The 15,797-nt window shown below is 38.0% G+C and overlaps 1 protein-coding gene across 11 annotated transcripts in view; it reads right to left on the bottom strand.

The window, feature by feature from the left end:
- PARD3 (par-3 family cell polarity regulator) overlaps positions 1 to 15,797 on the bottom strand; it is a 387,075-nt gene that overhangs the window by 241,391 nt on the left and 129,887 nt on the right. For all 11 annotated transcript variants that reach the window (XM_072412641.1, XM_072412646.1, XM_072412650.1 and 8 more), the window contains exon 4: positions 2,955 to 3,133. In XM_072412641.1, coding sequence (XP_072268742.1) covers positions 2,955 to 3,133 — 179 coding nt within the window. The remainder of the gene's footprint in view (positions 1 to 2,954; positions 3,134 to 15,797) is intronic.

Below are 15,797 nucleotides of genomic sequence, written 5' to 3'. Positions count from 1 at the left end.
AGAATGATGCACAGATGAGAACCCAGAGTGCATTTATACAAGCCGTAAAATAAATGTGGACTGGAACATCTTTTCATGCTAACACTACAACCATAGTTCTTTTGTTTGAGCATCAGATGTGGGACGTTTTACATTACTGCCATATTCATGCCTACATTGTTAATAAGGTTCAATGTAATAGGTGTGTGGGCAGACCAGGGTAGTGCTTCAAATGTCATTGTTTTAGGCTTTAAAATGATAAAATACCTAAAAAAAGGATTGCTATAATTTAATATGAAGAAAAGTATTAAAGCATAGCGGTTTTGTAGGCTACTCATCATATGAAAATATGATTTCCAAAAACAAAATCCAAGAAAATTGTTTACTGAACGCAAATGGTGACATTGAAAAAAATGCTAACAGAACAGACTCTGCTTTAAAATGTTTTTTAAAAAATTAAAATATAAAAAGGCACCAAAATGAGATAGAGCGAATGAAACGTATGATACAGAAAATAATGACCTCAGGACTACGCTCAAGCTTAGTGGTTTCTTTTTCAACCACCTCACAACCTGTCCAGTAATACCGATCAGAAAACCTGATGTATTGGTACCATTAGATAAGGGGGGGGAGGGGGGGGGGGGGGGGGGGGGGGGGGGGGGGGGGGGGGGGGGGGGGAGAGTGATGGTATAGCAAAGAGGCAGAATATGAGAGGTGCTCCGATTTTGGCAGATCAGCCAATAGAGCGCAGCACAGGACTCCAGCTATCATACATGCAAGAACCCTGCCTGCGGTGTGGTTTCACCAGCCTGTAGCTTATTGTTTGAATTTACAGACAGTCACATCCACCTGTTAAGTAGAAAGCCAGCAGCTGGTCGGTGTGATTGTAGTGCAGAGCTGCCACTTAGATCAGGAGCAGAATATAAGTGGGAGACTTAACACATCTGCCCAGCTGGGTGTTACTGCTGCTTGGAATAACACAACAATGGAAGAGCAATTTTCACATTCATATAGTCACACCGTTTTTCCAGCTACTCTGAAATCTATTTTTTGTAACATCAATAGAACTGGTCATTTCACTCAACTGTACTGTACATCAAATGAAAATGCAACCATCTTCCACATTCTAAAGATGCAATGCTCTTTATGCAACTGACCCCCTTTGCAATATTTACTTATGTGTGTATCAGTCTTTAATCCTGGAGGTTTGAGATCAAAAACAAATGTAGCTGCTTTTTTGAAGTTTGACTATCCCAGCAAAATAACCCTGTAAGAATATACTGGTGTGTGTTCGTTTTTGATTATTTTTTTATTATTACAAAGAATCTAAGCAATGGACAAAGCTGGGGAAAATAGTCAACAATTTATGATACCTATTTTAAAAAATTGATAGCTTTGGCACCATTGCCATGTTGGTTGGCAACTGTATGTAGTTGAATTCTACTTCAAAAGAACTCAACTCGAGCAATAGTACATCATAATATCTAATTCTATTACAAATATCCCTCATGCCTTTACAAGACAGGACTAGGTTTAGGAACCAACATTTTCATCAACTGTCCTTATCAGAATATGCTGAATGGGCCTATGATAGGGGAGAACAAAGCGGACTCGAAAATTTTCCTATATTAACCATTTACCAGGCAAAAGTGGGCACATTTTTATAATAGTTTAACTCTAAGGCACAGCATATACCCCCATAGACATAAGGGGGACGCTGAGCACAATGCCGGTGATCTCTATGTAAGTCCCAGCCATATGTGTCAATGTATAATGGAGCACACTGGAGCATCAAAAACAAACAGCAGTTTTTGCATTCTCCTGCCACTAATGTAAGCACGGGTTTAATGAATCTGAACTGTACTGATACATATTTTTGTTCAGACCTAAGCACCAAAGATAGATGAAATATAAATATCAAAGTGGAGTACATTTAATATTGATTGGAGCCCACTGACATAAGCCTAGGTAATGACTACATATAGCTCAAAACCAAACTAAACATCTTGGTTATGAGAAGGACAGACAAATGTAACAAGTGGAGACTCACTTGTAGGATGCGATAATTGGAATCACAAACCCAAAGGGATTTTTGCAGGGATCTGGTAGGCACTAAAAGTAGATCCAGATTCAAGTGTTGTTGATACTGTGTTATAAGCAGCCTACATTTGGTGTGTTTGGGAATGTTTCTTTGCTTAGTAGGGGTTTCCAAAGGAGATGCCACAGAAAGAAAACAGAACAGGGAGTGGGGTAGATTGGTGGCGCACAGCATTTGGAGTATTTACTGTAGCGCACATGTGGCTGCTGGTCCTGCACCATACATAAAGTGTCCAGTCACATTAATCTCTGGAATAAAGAGGATCAGTCCACTAGTATGTTTTTTTTTCTTCTAAACAATAGGATTATATGTCACCTCGGTAAGTAATACTTCTCAAGCATTGGATCGTTTATTAGCTAGGAGAAGCCATATTTAAGGAAACGAACATTTTTGATCCCTAAGAATAATGTTCTGCTTGCCAAATTTTGTTTTATTACCAAGCTAAACAAAGTGTCAATACAGATATACGTTTGAGAAATAAAATACTGCCTACAAATCCTGTTCTAAAAAATGGTTTACAAAAACTATTCCAACAATACTTGCAAGATGGTATCGTTTTTTACATGCTGCAGAAATTAAATGCTGATTTTTGAGGTTCCGAATCCAGTGATCCTGCAGCATATGGCTTTACAGATGGGAAAAGGTGAACTTTGAGAAGGCTAATTGTTTCAAAACATGTCTCTGTTTCTGCGACCCATCGACAGGGACAGCAGAGCAGCAGACATAACAACTGTACTTTTCGCAGGGAGAATAGCTGCCTCGGGGCTGTGGCCCAGTGGAAATTGCAGCAATAACACAACTGACATGAAGAAACAATTACGACCGAAGAGAAGAATGGGAAAACTGAGCAGCAGGCACCAAAATGTGCGATCCATACCTTTCTGTCATTGGTGGTGTGGCCTGCAGGAGGGTTTTTCTTGGTGTAGCCTGCTGTTGTAGACCATCTTGTGGGGTTTCTGCGAGAGGGTTCTTCTGATGTGAAATTGGAGTCACTGACTGAGGTGGTAATCCCCACTAATGCCGGATCGCTACTACGACGCACGTGCAGTGGCATATCTGAAAGGGAAAAAATAACCACATAATAAGGACAAGTAACACATCATTGAGCAACTTCTGCAATGCAAAAATTAGTTTAATAGGTAACACATTCACCTAACAGCATATGGTATACAAAACAAGCACAGCGGTCATGGTTAGAGACAACCCTGGCCTTCATAACTAAATGCAAATACAGCATGTAAAATCCAATAATCACACAGCCAGCAATTGTATTTCAATAGTATTTTTAAAGCAATAAACCTGATCATTAAAACCCAATATAACCAATGTTGGCGTGTAGAGACTAGAAGTGACCATTTGATACACATTATGCAGGCATGGGTTGCCTACCTTCAGAAGTGCAGCTATTGTTGGAGCACATACATATTAACACAAAGTGGCTTCAACATGGATGTAGAATAACAGCAGCACAGAATTGTTAAAAAAACAAAAAACAAATAAATAAATAAAATAAAGCTGAAAATAAATGGTGGTGCAGTAGTAAACTAAAGGTAATTATGTTGGGGTTTCCATCTGCTTTAAGGCTGGGTACACACACGAAAAAATTGTCGTTGGAAAGGATCTTTCACAATCCTTTCCAACGACAAACGACTGCAGGATGCATGAATGAGCACTCTATATACAGCGCCTATGTGCTCTATTCAGAGGAGGAGAATGACATATCCATAACCCGCTGCACACTCTCCCCTTTTACGGTTGTTCGGCGTACGTTGATCCACCAGGACGGTCGTTGGCATGATGGACAATGAGCACTGTAAACACCAGATTCCTGTCCGATATCAGCCCTGATTATCGGACGAGAATCATCTGACATGTGTACGTAGCTAAATCTGTATTTGGCACAGGGTTACCAATGTGTTCAACAAGTCCCCAATAGGACATTTTTCAAGCAGGTTGAAAAGACCAGGTAACCATTGTGCAAAAAAGTCTGTGAGATGAGCGACACATAAGAAAGCTATCACGTCCTGTGGATTCAAATCTACCACAATCTAACAACTTTATGTTCCTAGTAACACATACTAGAAAACCTGCTAAAATCACTAGCAACAAAATAAAGCATGACAATAGGAATTATTACTGTGCACTAGAAGTCCTGACATCACTGTTATAACAAATATCATCACACCAAACCGAAGAAAGAACAAATACAATGTCTAATAGAAGAGATCATTTGTGTGTTGCAAACAAGAGTTTTTCAAGGAATTAGGTTTAGAGGTTAGCACTCTGGCCTTTGCAGCGCTCTGTCCCAGGTTTGAATCTCGGCCAGGAAACTATCTGCATGGAGTTTGGAGGTTCTCTCCGTGTTTGTGTGGGTCTCCTCTGGGTACTCCGGTTTCCTCTTACATTCCAAAAACATGCAGTTAGGTTAATTGGCTTCCCCCTGAAAATTAACATTTAACTGTATTAAAGACATATGACTATGGTGGGGGCATTTGATTGTGAGCCGCTTTGAGGAACAGTTAGTGACACCATTAAAGACTTTGTAAAGTCCTGCATAATATGTTGGTGCTATATAAATACTGTGTAATAATAATCATAATAAATGCAAAAGGCACAAATTTGATATATTAAAGTGTTAGGGTTTGCAAATTTGATGTAGCTTATATAATATAATGGCAGATGTTTAAGATATGTGAAAGAATTACTTTGAGAGAGATATCAACACAGATTTTGGATAAAGCCCTTAAAGAATAATTATGGGATAACGTGAACAATGCGCAGTATACAAAACCACAAAACAGATACAACTACATCATGTATAGTGATTGGGATATAGTTACAGAAGTGTATATTAAATTTGCTTGTCCTGCCTTTTTGCAATTTGATCTTTTTAGATCTACTTACAAGTAATATTGTCAAATTTACCATATTCATTAACAAACTGAAAAAAAAAAGGATTGGGTCCACATTTACTTCCATACAAAGACAAAATTCACAAATGAATTTGAGAAGTAAAGGAAAGACATTCTGGAGCTAATCACCTGCAATAAGACACTTGCATTGAATTTTATTGGATGACAACATCAGATCCATGAACTTCGATGAATGAGTATTGATCACGTCTCCAACTTAAATTGTGGTATAAAGATGGGCGTTTGTGTCCTTTTGCAGTATATTTCTAGATTTATACCCAGCACACTGGTCACCTTTTTTAAGTTGGGGGAAATCCTTAAGATAATTTCCAGGGCTTATTGGAATCCCTACTATTAATATATCCACAGATCACAGTATATTAGTATGGTCAGAAGAAAGAATGTGCCTTACATTGCTGGCCATTGGAAAGAATGGCATGGTTACAAAAGTTTATTGGTGTCAGTTAACTGACTTGAAAGGCACAAACTGCTCATTGCCCAAAGAACCCGTAGCAAGCTCTGGAGGATCCCTGGTTGAGAAACACTGCCTTCAGGGGTTTACAAAAATGTGTGAAATCTGTGTATCCAGCCTTAAAACTTACCTGTAGTGCTTATTGCTCTATGTTTGCTGTACGTTGCCTGGCTATGGAATGGCAGCTTCCATATATTTACCCTTTTATGATCACTTTAAGATACAACTGCAACATTAACATGTTCTAGGGCCACAAAGTGTTTTTGGAATAATAAGCTAATGACCATTTTACAAAAAAAAATGTACCAAACTGGTTGAGCTTTAATATTTGGTGATTTATTGAACAGGGTCATCCAATATAAATAAGAGATTGTATTAAGCTCATCAGAGCCATGTCAGAGAAAAGGTGGATTGCACAGGCAGCATTTCATTCATGCTGGAATATTGCTGAAGAGTTTGCACAGTAACTGTAAACAGCTACTAATATTTAGGCAATAATTCATTTTTCAAGTTGACAGCTATTGGCTCTGTAGGGAAAGGATAAGATAGAGAGTCTAGAAGAGATTATTACTTGTGCAGGAATCGAACTGTCATCAGTGAGGATGAAATACACAGCGTCTTAGAAAGGATGGATAGGTAATAGTCTAGGAGAGCTCAGAAGTTTATTAGGACTAAGAAAACCATCACGGGGTCAAATGCATCTCCCACATGGAAGCTAAATGTATTCTTTTCTACCTAATTCTCTGTGGCAAGGACAGCACAAAATAAGGGCAGACATCGAAAACATTTGCAGACACAGCAAGTGATCTGTAACAAGCTCTCTGTGCTGCAGGCTGCTATATCACACAAAAGGAATTCATACAAATACCATACAGAGGTTAGACCAACTCTGCCAAGGTCTAAAGAGCCTCTGTGTATCTTGTTGGGGCTATAAAAGTGTGCTATCATGGAGGCTTCATAGTACAGGACTGGCACTTCTCTCAACAAGGTGGGGGGAACGAAGAAAGAACCTGCAAAGGGCTTACCCCTTAAGGGTGGTGCAGTACAAACAATCAGCTGTCCATAGCCACAATTGGCCTAAAAACACTGCATATAAACTTATGTATCCAATTAAATAAAAAACAAAAAACATGCATGTGGCACTGCTGGCCCATCCATGTGCCCTAACCCAGGCCCTGAAAGAAAGTTCTTACTCTTCCAGCACCAAACCCTATCATTCTTCAGTGTGAGTAGACACATTTCTTTTTTTAATGAAGGAAGTGAAGGAAGAGCTTCTTGAAAGAGAACATGTCAGATTTCCTAATCTCTATACTTGTTCTAGATCAGCAACTCAAAAACACTGGAGCCCACCTCTTCATCATGGCATCCATGGAACTAGTATTCTCAAAGACAACTTCAGAAATGGCCTCCTCCATTCACCTCACATCAAGACTCCCTTTAAATTGGTACTTTCAGTAACCTTACAAGTCTACATTCCTGACATACAAATCCATGTTACACCATAAAGGAACTTCAAGAGTTTCCAAAAAGCTCTACCTTCTATCAATAAAAATTGTCAGATGTCATATGTTTACTGCAGGAAGGTAAAAAAGTTTCTCCAGTGATCAGCTGGCAAACTTGTAACTTGGCACCAAATAGTGGGTAAAATACAAAGTATTAAATCCATATCCTGCCAGGAAAGGTGTTGTTTTGCTATACAAGAAACTAGTTCCACAAATATCCCCTGAAAGCTTATTGTCTGGTCATTTGATCTGATGTAACCCCAATTATATACCTAAGCATTTGTTTATAGGATAAAAACGTGAATTGAGAGAGAAAAAAATATTTCCTAATGCCCAACAGTCTTATTTACATGTATTTGAAAACAGAATGTTTATTGTTTTTGTACATATTGTAAAGCCAAGGTCCAGGGGGAAGGAAACAAAGATTTACCCTTACAGTGGGTCCCATTCTCCACCAAAATTGCTCATTCTGCCTAGGGGATGGTGATGATATAAACACATTATCCCTTGCTATCTTAGCAGCTTGTATTCATTGTGTGATGGTTCAATGCATTGCCAGACCCTCAGCAGTCTCCTGTACAATACAGGAATACTGTAAATGATTAAAGCAGAAAGCTGAAACCACTCAAACACCGAAAGCAAGACGGTTTAGGGGACTGGTTGCACAAAAAAAGAAAACCTGTAGAGGAGAGAAATAAGATAAGTAGATCACCTTGATCATCATCCACTATGCAAAAGGAGCAGTTTACCCTTACAGTGGGATGGGGTCTCTTTCTTTTTTTGGAGTTCAGCTTTAAGATAATTGTTGTAATTGTTGCAGAAGTCTCGTACTTATATAACTGGAATTTGTTTTATAACTTGTTTTATAACTTATATACTGGAACTTGTGTTATATTTTAGGGTGGATGATAACAAAAGTTCTTCCTATGAAGTTACAAAACTTGATATAACCACAGCCCTCATGAACAAGAAATATCCATGTCTACACTCCCCTTTACAACACATTTATGAAGGCAGACATCTCTTGTGGAAGGATGATACAGTTCTCTGGGATGTCATCTGAGATAATCATGGATAATCAATAGAATATACAAGCAAGTCACAATCTAGACAGAGTGCTGTGAAAGGAAAGTAGCAGGTTCCTTTAGCAGATTGCTTTTGTGTTCTTCTGTCTGCGGTTTTGAGGTTTCTCAGTATAATTGGAGAAATGCCCTGTTCAGAGACTAAGCGCCTACTCCGTGTCAGGAAAACAGATTCTGGCAGCTGGCGTATACAACAAATCTATTGCTACAGAGGAATACTGAATAAAGTGGATAATGCAGCATAGAACGGATGATTGTGTGATCACCTCCACTAACCACTTACAGTCAAATGCTTAAGGTGGGTCATTTAATAATTTTTAAAACCTGAAAAAAAAAAGGTTCATCCAAATATTATGTGGCCCTTGGGTTCAAGTGAAGTGACTCTGGCAAAGCTGAGATGATGTCATCAGTTTGCTGCAAGCAGGAGGAAGCATGTCCATAGCATGTCTGCAACTTTTTAACTTCTGTCAACTGTAAAGTTTTGTATCACCACAAGCAAAGAGGTTGCACAAAGGAGCAAATCTGTGTGAATGCTACCAGAAACTGCACAGACGCCAAGTATTACACTAGATAGGGATGCTGGATAATGACCAAACAAAGATGGTACCATCCTTCTGGAGAGAATAGCAGATGAAATAAAAATTGCTGGGGAAGTACTGTGATTTCTGTGATCAGTAATAAAAAAAAACTGTGTAACATTTTCCTAATAATAACTATGCATGCATGAACATAAACATATATCTAATGCTAATTTAAAGTCCACTTTAAAGAGATCCCAGTCATCAACTTACTTAAAAGTATTATACATGGTATTATTGTTTTTCCTTTCCATAAACTATTGTTATGAACTTGCAACAAGCCTTTACCTTTAGAAACATTTTTACTACTTGAGTTAATTCCCTAAGCAAACCTTCTCCAGCCTTGCACGTCATAACCCTCTCCTTGTTTTGGGAGCGTCTCAATAATCTCAGTGCTGGTACAGCTCCTCCACCCCTCTCTTCATCTCTCTACATAACGTTTACATACCTGCTAGTTAGGCACGGAAGTGGAATTCTGCTTACTGTCATTAAACTAACAGCTCTATGAGTCTGATGACATTACATCCAAGATGGAGGTACCCAGCTGCAGTCTTTTGCTGAATGCCTTTGAATGTTTTATAGGTAAATACTATGCATAAAATACATAAATCCACATTATATGGCAACAGGGTCTTTCCATGTAATCTGTGCATGATTCTGTAAAGGTATTTTTAAGGGCAATAATTATTTTGATTTTTCATATAAAAAAGCACCTTTTCCCTCACCATCTAAAAGTTTTCTTAAAGCGTCTCTGCTAGCTACTCAGCTCGTCAAACTGGCAAGCATATATTCCCATGTAAGGTCAATTCACCTTCATGATAAACTTCTTTTTTGGAATTTGAGCTACTCTTAGGCTATTGATTTCCAATGTTTTTTTCAATTCCTCCTAATTAGGTCCATCATCTCACCTTTACCCAGACCTCCTCTGATTACTACCGTGTTTCCCCGATGATAAGGCAGGGCCATCAAATAAGACAGCCCCCCCCTTTTTAGGTAAAAATGAAAAATATGTGTTCAATGACTAACCTCATTTTCATTTCACATTCCATTTATTAGCATTCCCCTCCGAAATCTAACTTAGAAATTATCATCACTAGTATAGGACAGTTCTCAAAAAGTAACATTTGCATAGATACCAGAGTGATTTTACTTCACTACATATATATATTGATTACATCATATTGATTATTATATATAATGTAATCTTCATAATATACAATTTTTGTGGAATACTAAGTAATTCTCTAAATACTCTTATCTTCTTACCCCTGACAACATATATATTATATATAATGTAATCTTCATAATATACAATTTTTGTGGAATACTAAGTAATTCTCTAAATACTCTTATCTTCTTACCCCTGACAACATATAGAGTTGTATATATACTTTTATGTTCATTATATTTTCTTTTGCATCTCATATTTATCATAACACAAATAAGCATTTTTCTATGTGTAATGTATATAGACCAATATTTGTATACACTAATCCACCCCTGAGGAAGCCTAGCCAAGGCGAAACGCGTCAGGTTGTATACGGAAACACGGTTATACCCAAACGTTTTATGTTAGCACATTATATATATATAATATATATATATATATAATTTATGTTTGCTTTTATTTTTTTTTTATTTTTTTTATTTTTCTACTAGGTCTTATTTTTGGGGTAGGTCTTATATTAGGGCAGGTTGGGGGAAAAGTGCTAGGTCTTATTTTCGGGGTAGGTCTTACTTTCGGGGAAACACGGTATTATTAATATTTTTTTTTTTTAAGTATTGTTTCTTAACCACTTCATGCCCATATGCATTAATATGAATGGCATATCAGAACACTATAATCACCCCCCCCATAGCTAATTTCATTGCCTTTGATCTGCTGCCACTGTACATACCCCGGATAAAAGAATAGGCTAAAAGGCTGTCCATCTACATGATCTTGAAGTAGAACTAACGTTCCACATTGTAAATTTGTGATCAGGCAGATCTTTATTGCAGAAAGGAACAGACAATTTCCTATTTGCAATAGGCATTCTTGATCGGCCTAGCTACTATATGGAAATGGCAAAAAGTATGAAGTGCAGACATTGGATGCCAGTATACTTGGCAAAACTATCTTCACTTCCACTTCCTGGGACAGGAAGACTCTTGCTCATCTGTATGGGAGTTAGGTCATCCAGGCCCAGCCAGTCAAGATGCCCAAAGATCACAAGTAGGAAGAAGATAGGTGTGTCCTGCCACAGACAGGGGACAGGCATATATAGTGGGGTTTAGTTCCACTTTAAAGAACAGGGAATCAGAGCAGGTCACCTTCCTCCCTTGCTCCATGGCCCAGGTATGATGCTCACATGTGGACATGGGTCAGCATGGGCACTCTTCTGCAAATTAGATGGGCAATAATATTAATGAGCTAATAATGAGCCTCGGGAGCCCATGACCCTGTTGCAGTTTATTGTTTGCCTTTCTTTGGTCCACATTTGAATATCAAGAACATCTCCCAAATCCTGCCATTTTGGAGATGCTCTGACCCAGTCGTCTAGCCATCAAAACCCATCACCTCCAAGAACCAACTGTTGACTTGCTGCCTAATATATCCCACCGCTTGACAGGTGCCAAAGTCAGGAGATAATAAAAGAAATTTTCTTCACCTGTAAGATTTACATTTTTTTTCCTTTTTAAAAACACAAATTCGAGCTAAAAGCTAAATAGTACCCACAACAATTCTCTGTTGGTCCAATTTTTGGTCTATTGGTACAATTTGGGGCTTTTTTTTGACAGACTAGGCAGCAGGATAAATTCAAACATATATAGTAAAAACTGGTCTGATAAACAAGGAGGGTTTGGTATGTTGGTAGTCAAGCAGTCAATATAATTGGATGTTCACAGGGGGTAATGAGTCAAGGATAAACAACACAATTTACAGTTCTACATTTTATGAAAGGTGGGGAATACCAGACACAGATTTACCATTAACCATAACAGATCTAAGTCTAGGACATACAACAGCTAGAGACCAGCACACATGGCTAAATACTGAAAATTGTGTGATTATATTCTAGATGTCTATTTATAGTCTCGATGTAGCACTTCAACGATTTTATCAGGACAGCCAAGTGATCACAAACAAAGAGAAATGACGTGTTCCTTACAACCGTGCATGGGAACATTACCTGGCAATCATAGAACATTATCCTTGGGTGAATGCAGATCATTCAGGTGTATGATCATTCAGTTTGAAAAGATCAGATCACTACAAATATGAATCTCTGCACTGTCTGAATTGAACAACCCTTTACAGGATAGGTTAACCAAGACATTATGCAGAACACTGACCTCAATTTGGGAACGGGGAAGGACTAAAGTCAGATTCTAATTAAAAAAAAAAACACTTAGTGGAAAGCAAGGAAAATCTCCTACAAAAGACTCAAAGCAGAACCAAAAAAAGATGTTGGGGGTTTACTCTTATCCAGAATCAGAATTTTTATGAACCAAAAACACGAAAAACAAAAAAAGTGAAAAATATAGTTAGGGAAATAAATTAGGTTCCCATTTTCACCCTTTATGGTGATCGTTTTTGTCCTTTAACAACAATACTCCCTTCCTTGTGCTGCATCCATAGAGCAGCACTGAAGTCACCTTAGGCTGCTCAGTCCTGATTTGGACTACATGCCCCCTCCACTCATTCTCCACCTCTATGACAGTTGTTTTTTGTAGTTCACACTGTCCAGGACTTATTAGACCTTCTGAGATTTAATGCAACTGAGAAGTACACAGGAAATTATCAGCTCATGATTCCAGAAGGATCAGCAGGTACTATTAAATCTCACATGTTTCTTTTTAAAAGAAAAAGCATTTTTAAGTCATAATAAATAAAATATAATGAAAAAAACATATAAATCATAACAAAGAAAATAAAATATACCGAAAAGAAGAAATAAACCTGCAATACTCTATTTCCATTCCACCTCAGGGCACCGCTATTTTTTTTCTTCTCTTATTGGATGCAATATATGGCCACCTTGCCTTGCTAAGATAGCACAACTCATTGCTCTTCTTTTTACAGGTATGTGCAAGGGAAACCAGGATTACCAGAATTCCCTGACAACTAACTCTAGAAAAGTTTATTAGTTGGGCAACAATCAGGCAGATAAGAACAGTTATTGGACAAGGGGCATCGCCTGTCCCATTTTGCAATAACCACTAGCCTGATTAAGGATTGTCAGACTTTAGTCCCACTTTAAGTGGTAAAAAAAGATTTAATAAGAAAAAGTTAACTTTTTCAAAATCCCGCCTTGGGAATCCTTGCTGTGCAATACCCCAGTAGAAACACCCAAACTCCCACAAATTGAAGGCTCTTTGTTGGAACCAATTTATATTCTAATTTTTGTCTTTTTCTGTCTCCGTTTCAGTTCATGACAAGTTAATCTGTTGCACATTAATTAATGCAACTGAACGCTTAACTGTCTGCCTGCGTTGTAGGATGAGCTTTTTATCGGCGTACTCTGCGTCTCACATTTCACAGATTCCAAGAGGAAAACAGTGAAAAAGAAATTAAGGGCAATATCAAAGAAAGGATCTTTAATTATTAAACCCCGAGAAGCAGCGCGTGTGGGAATAAGGCAATGTCACTGACTCCTGAATGAAGGCTAATTACGTTTGATGTCTGTGCTTTTCTTTGAAGAGCGGATAAAACGCAGATGAACTCTAATCACAAGGTTTCAAATTCTCTGAGGCTCTAATGCTCTGTAAATATTGATTTGACTCTGAATGTAAGATCGGTTTTGAATAAACCCCATAGCAATGTTAATTAGGATTAGTGAAAAGTTGCATGTTTTTGTTTATTTAGTCAAAACTTCCCATCACCAATTGCCACTTCCTTAAAATTCATGAAAAGGAGGGGAGGCGATAGCTGTACCTGGCTTGTCAGCTTGTCACAAGCTTCAGCTCAAACAAAGTCATACACTGGAGGTTCGAGGAGACATCATCCCAGTTCTGCGGGTGAATCGAGAACAGTCTTCTATAACACGGGGCTGATTACAGAATCCTAATAAAGCCATTAAAAGGGTTCAAAGGGAAAGTACTAAAGGCTTTTGCTCTACTTTTCAGTAAATGTAAAGACCAAAGCTTCTTGTCCTTGCAGGGATTGGGAGGGAGTACCAAGTCATTTCTACCAAACTTGCTTCAGCTGTTGCCTGTGTGATTCAAAAGCCAAAACTCTCAAACTAACCAGGTGCAAAATAACAAATCATCAAAGGCCTAGAATTCTTTAACTACTGGCAATTGGACAGTCAGCATGTACTCCCATAATGCAATTATTGGTGTTACATTTAATTCTTAATTAAAATAATAATTCTTAATAATTTAATTCCTAATTAATGTAATTCTTCAGCTACATTTCCAGGCCTCAAGCATTGCATGACATGCATGCATGCCTGGGTGTTACACAGAAGACCAGTATTTACAAATGAAATTTAGGGGGCAACTTTTTTGAATGTCAACCTGTACTGCTTGAGGGTGATAAAGGCTTATTTTGGGAATAGAAACAAGTTCTCAGTGTGAAGAAAATATGGTGTCAACCAGGGCTGATTTAATCAGCCAAAAATTCTACCTGCCTGGTGGTTATGCTGATCCAATGTCCAATATTAGAGTGTAAAATACAAACAATAGATATTATGACTTGGCAATGTGGAACTAAAGTTCAGGACGGTAAAATCAGGACGGTTATTATTGCAGAAAGGGACAGGCGATATCCCTTCTGCAATAATCTCTCCTACCAGCCAGAACACCGAAGTTCTTCAACAAATAAAAAAATAAATAAATAAAAAGCTAATCTGTGTGTGCTCAGCCTCAGTTTTTGTTGCCAGCTTACCCGATGGCCCTGGCTTCCTCTGCACAGGCCAGGAATTAATTAGGTCCTACGCAGGAGTTACGTTATCCTGGCCTGGCCAATCAATATTGACAAAGATTGCAAAAAGGAAGTAAAAAAAGAATAAAATCGCAGAAAGGAAAATGCAGCTCCCCGCGAGGAAAAGGGGACAGGTAACGTGGGGTTAAATAAGCCTGGTATATTTGACAAATTTCATTGCCCAAGATAGTAGTAACTAATTGTATCGGGTGAAACGACTGCCTTTTTTTTTTTTTTTTTTTTTTTTCTTTGGGGAAGACGCAGCAGTTCTTCTCCCTGCCCTCCAAATAGAATATAATAGTGCCGTTTTCTCAATGCAGATTAATTCTACTATCTCTACAAATGATCATTAACAATTGTTTCCAGTGACAATTACTGAGCATCTGTACCCAGCTTTACAGTTCACTTTTTGCATGCTAGTCCCAGGTCAGCCCCTCGGAAAATATTGAAGTCACAATCAGCCATGCAACTAGTATTATCAGTAATGGCAGCCTGTTTCCCCATGGGTTTCCTCCAATGTCAGCAGATTGGAGTTTTGAAGAATGGTGTTGTTTTTATGCTGCTCTTTTCATAAACCATACAGGCATGCATTTACCTAGCAAAACCCAAGTAATTAAAGAAGAATAATGATTTTGGAGATGCTAAATTTAGAGATGAACAGCAGGTGGCCAACGAGGAGAATTATGATGAGAATTTGTGACATGTAAATAAGGAGAATAACAGGATTGTGCTATTGCATGTTACATTTTATAGGAAATTCTCATCTTTTCCCTTTGCTTTAGGACAACTAAACATCCTTAAAATACTTTAATGGTTTCAATAAAGGCTTAATATAATGAAAGAACAGGAAAGTACAGACCTGTGAAATCACAGCAAGTGTTATCACCCATTGATGGGTGACCATAAAAAAATATGGAGCTGGTTATCAGCTTCCTTAGATACATCACTTTATGGCAGAATTGAAGGACACTAAACAGAAAATTATATTGTGATGGTTATTTTCAAAATAATAACCTATTACTTTCTTATTCTACATTATGCCGGAAAATGGATTGCGCGAAGTGAAAATTAAGCAAAATTTCGGTATTTATCTTCTAGTTGTGTTTAAAATACGTTCAAAGTGAATCTTGAAAATGGTGGGGTGGGATCATTACCTCTTAATACTACTCTTCTCCAGCAATGAGATTCACATTCACCATCATAGTTGTCTTCATAACTGCTTTTTTCTTTGGCTTTCTTTATCTGATGAGCACTAATGAATACATG

The sequence above is a fragment of the Pyxicephalus adspersus genome, chromosome 5 (genome assembly GCF_032062135.1).
Source record: "Pyxicephalus adspersus chromosome 5, UCB_Pads_2.0, whole genome shotgun sequence".
Lineage (NCBI taxonomy): Eukaryota > Metazoa > Chordata > Amphibia > Anura > Pyxicephalidae > Pyxicephalus > Pyxicephalus adspersus.
This window is presented reverse-complemented; position numbering and strand designations above follow the sequence as displayed.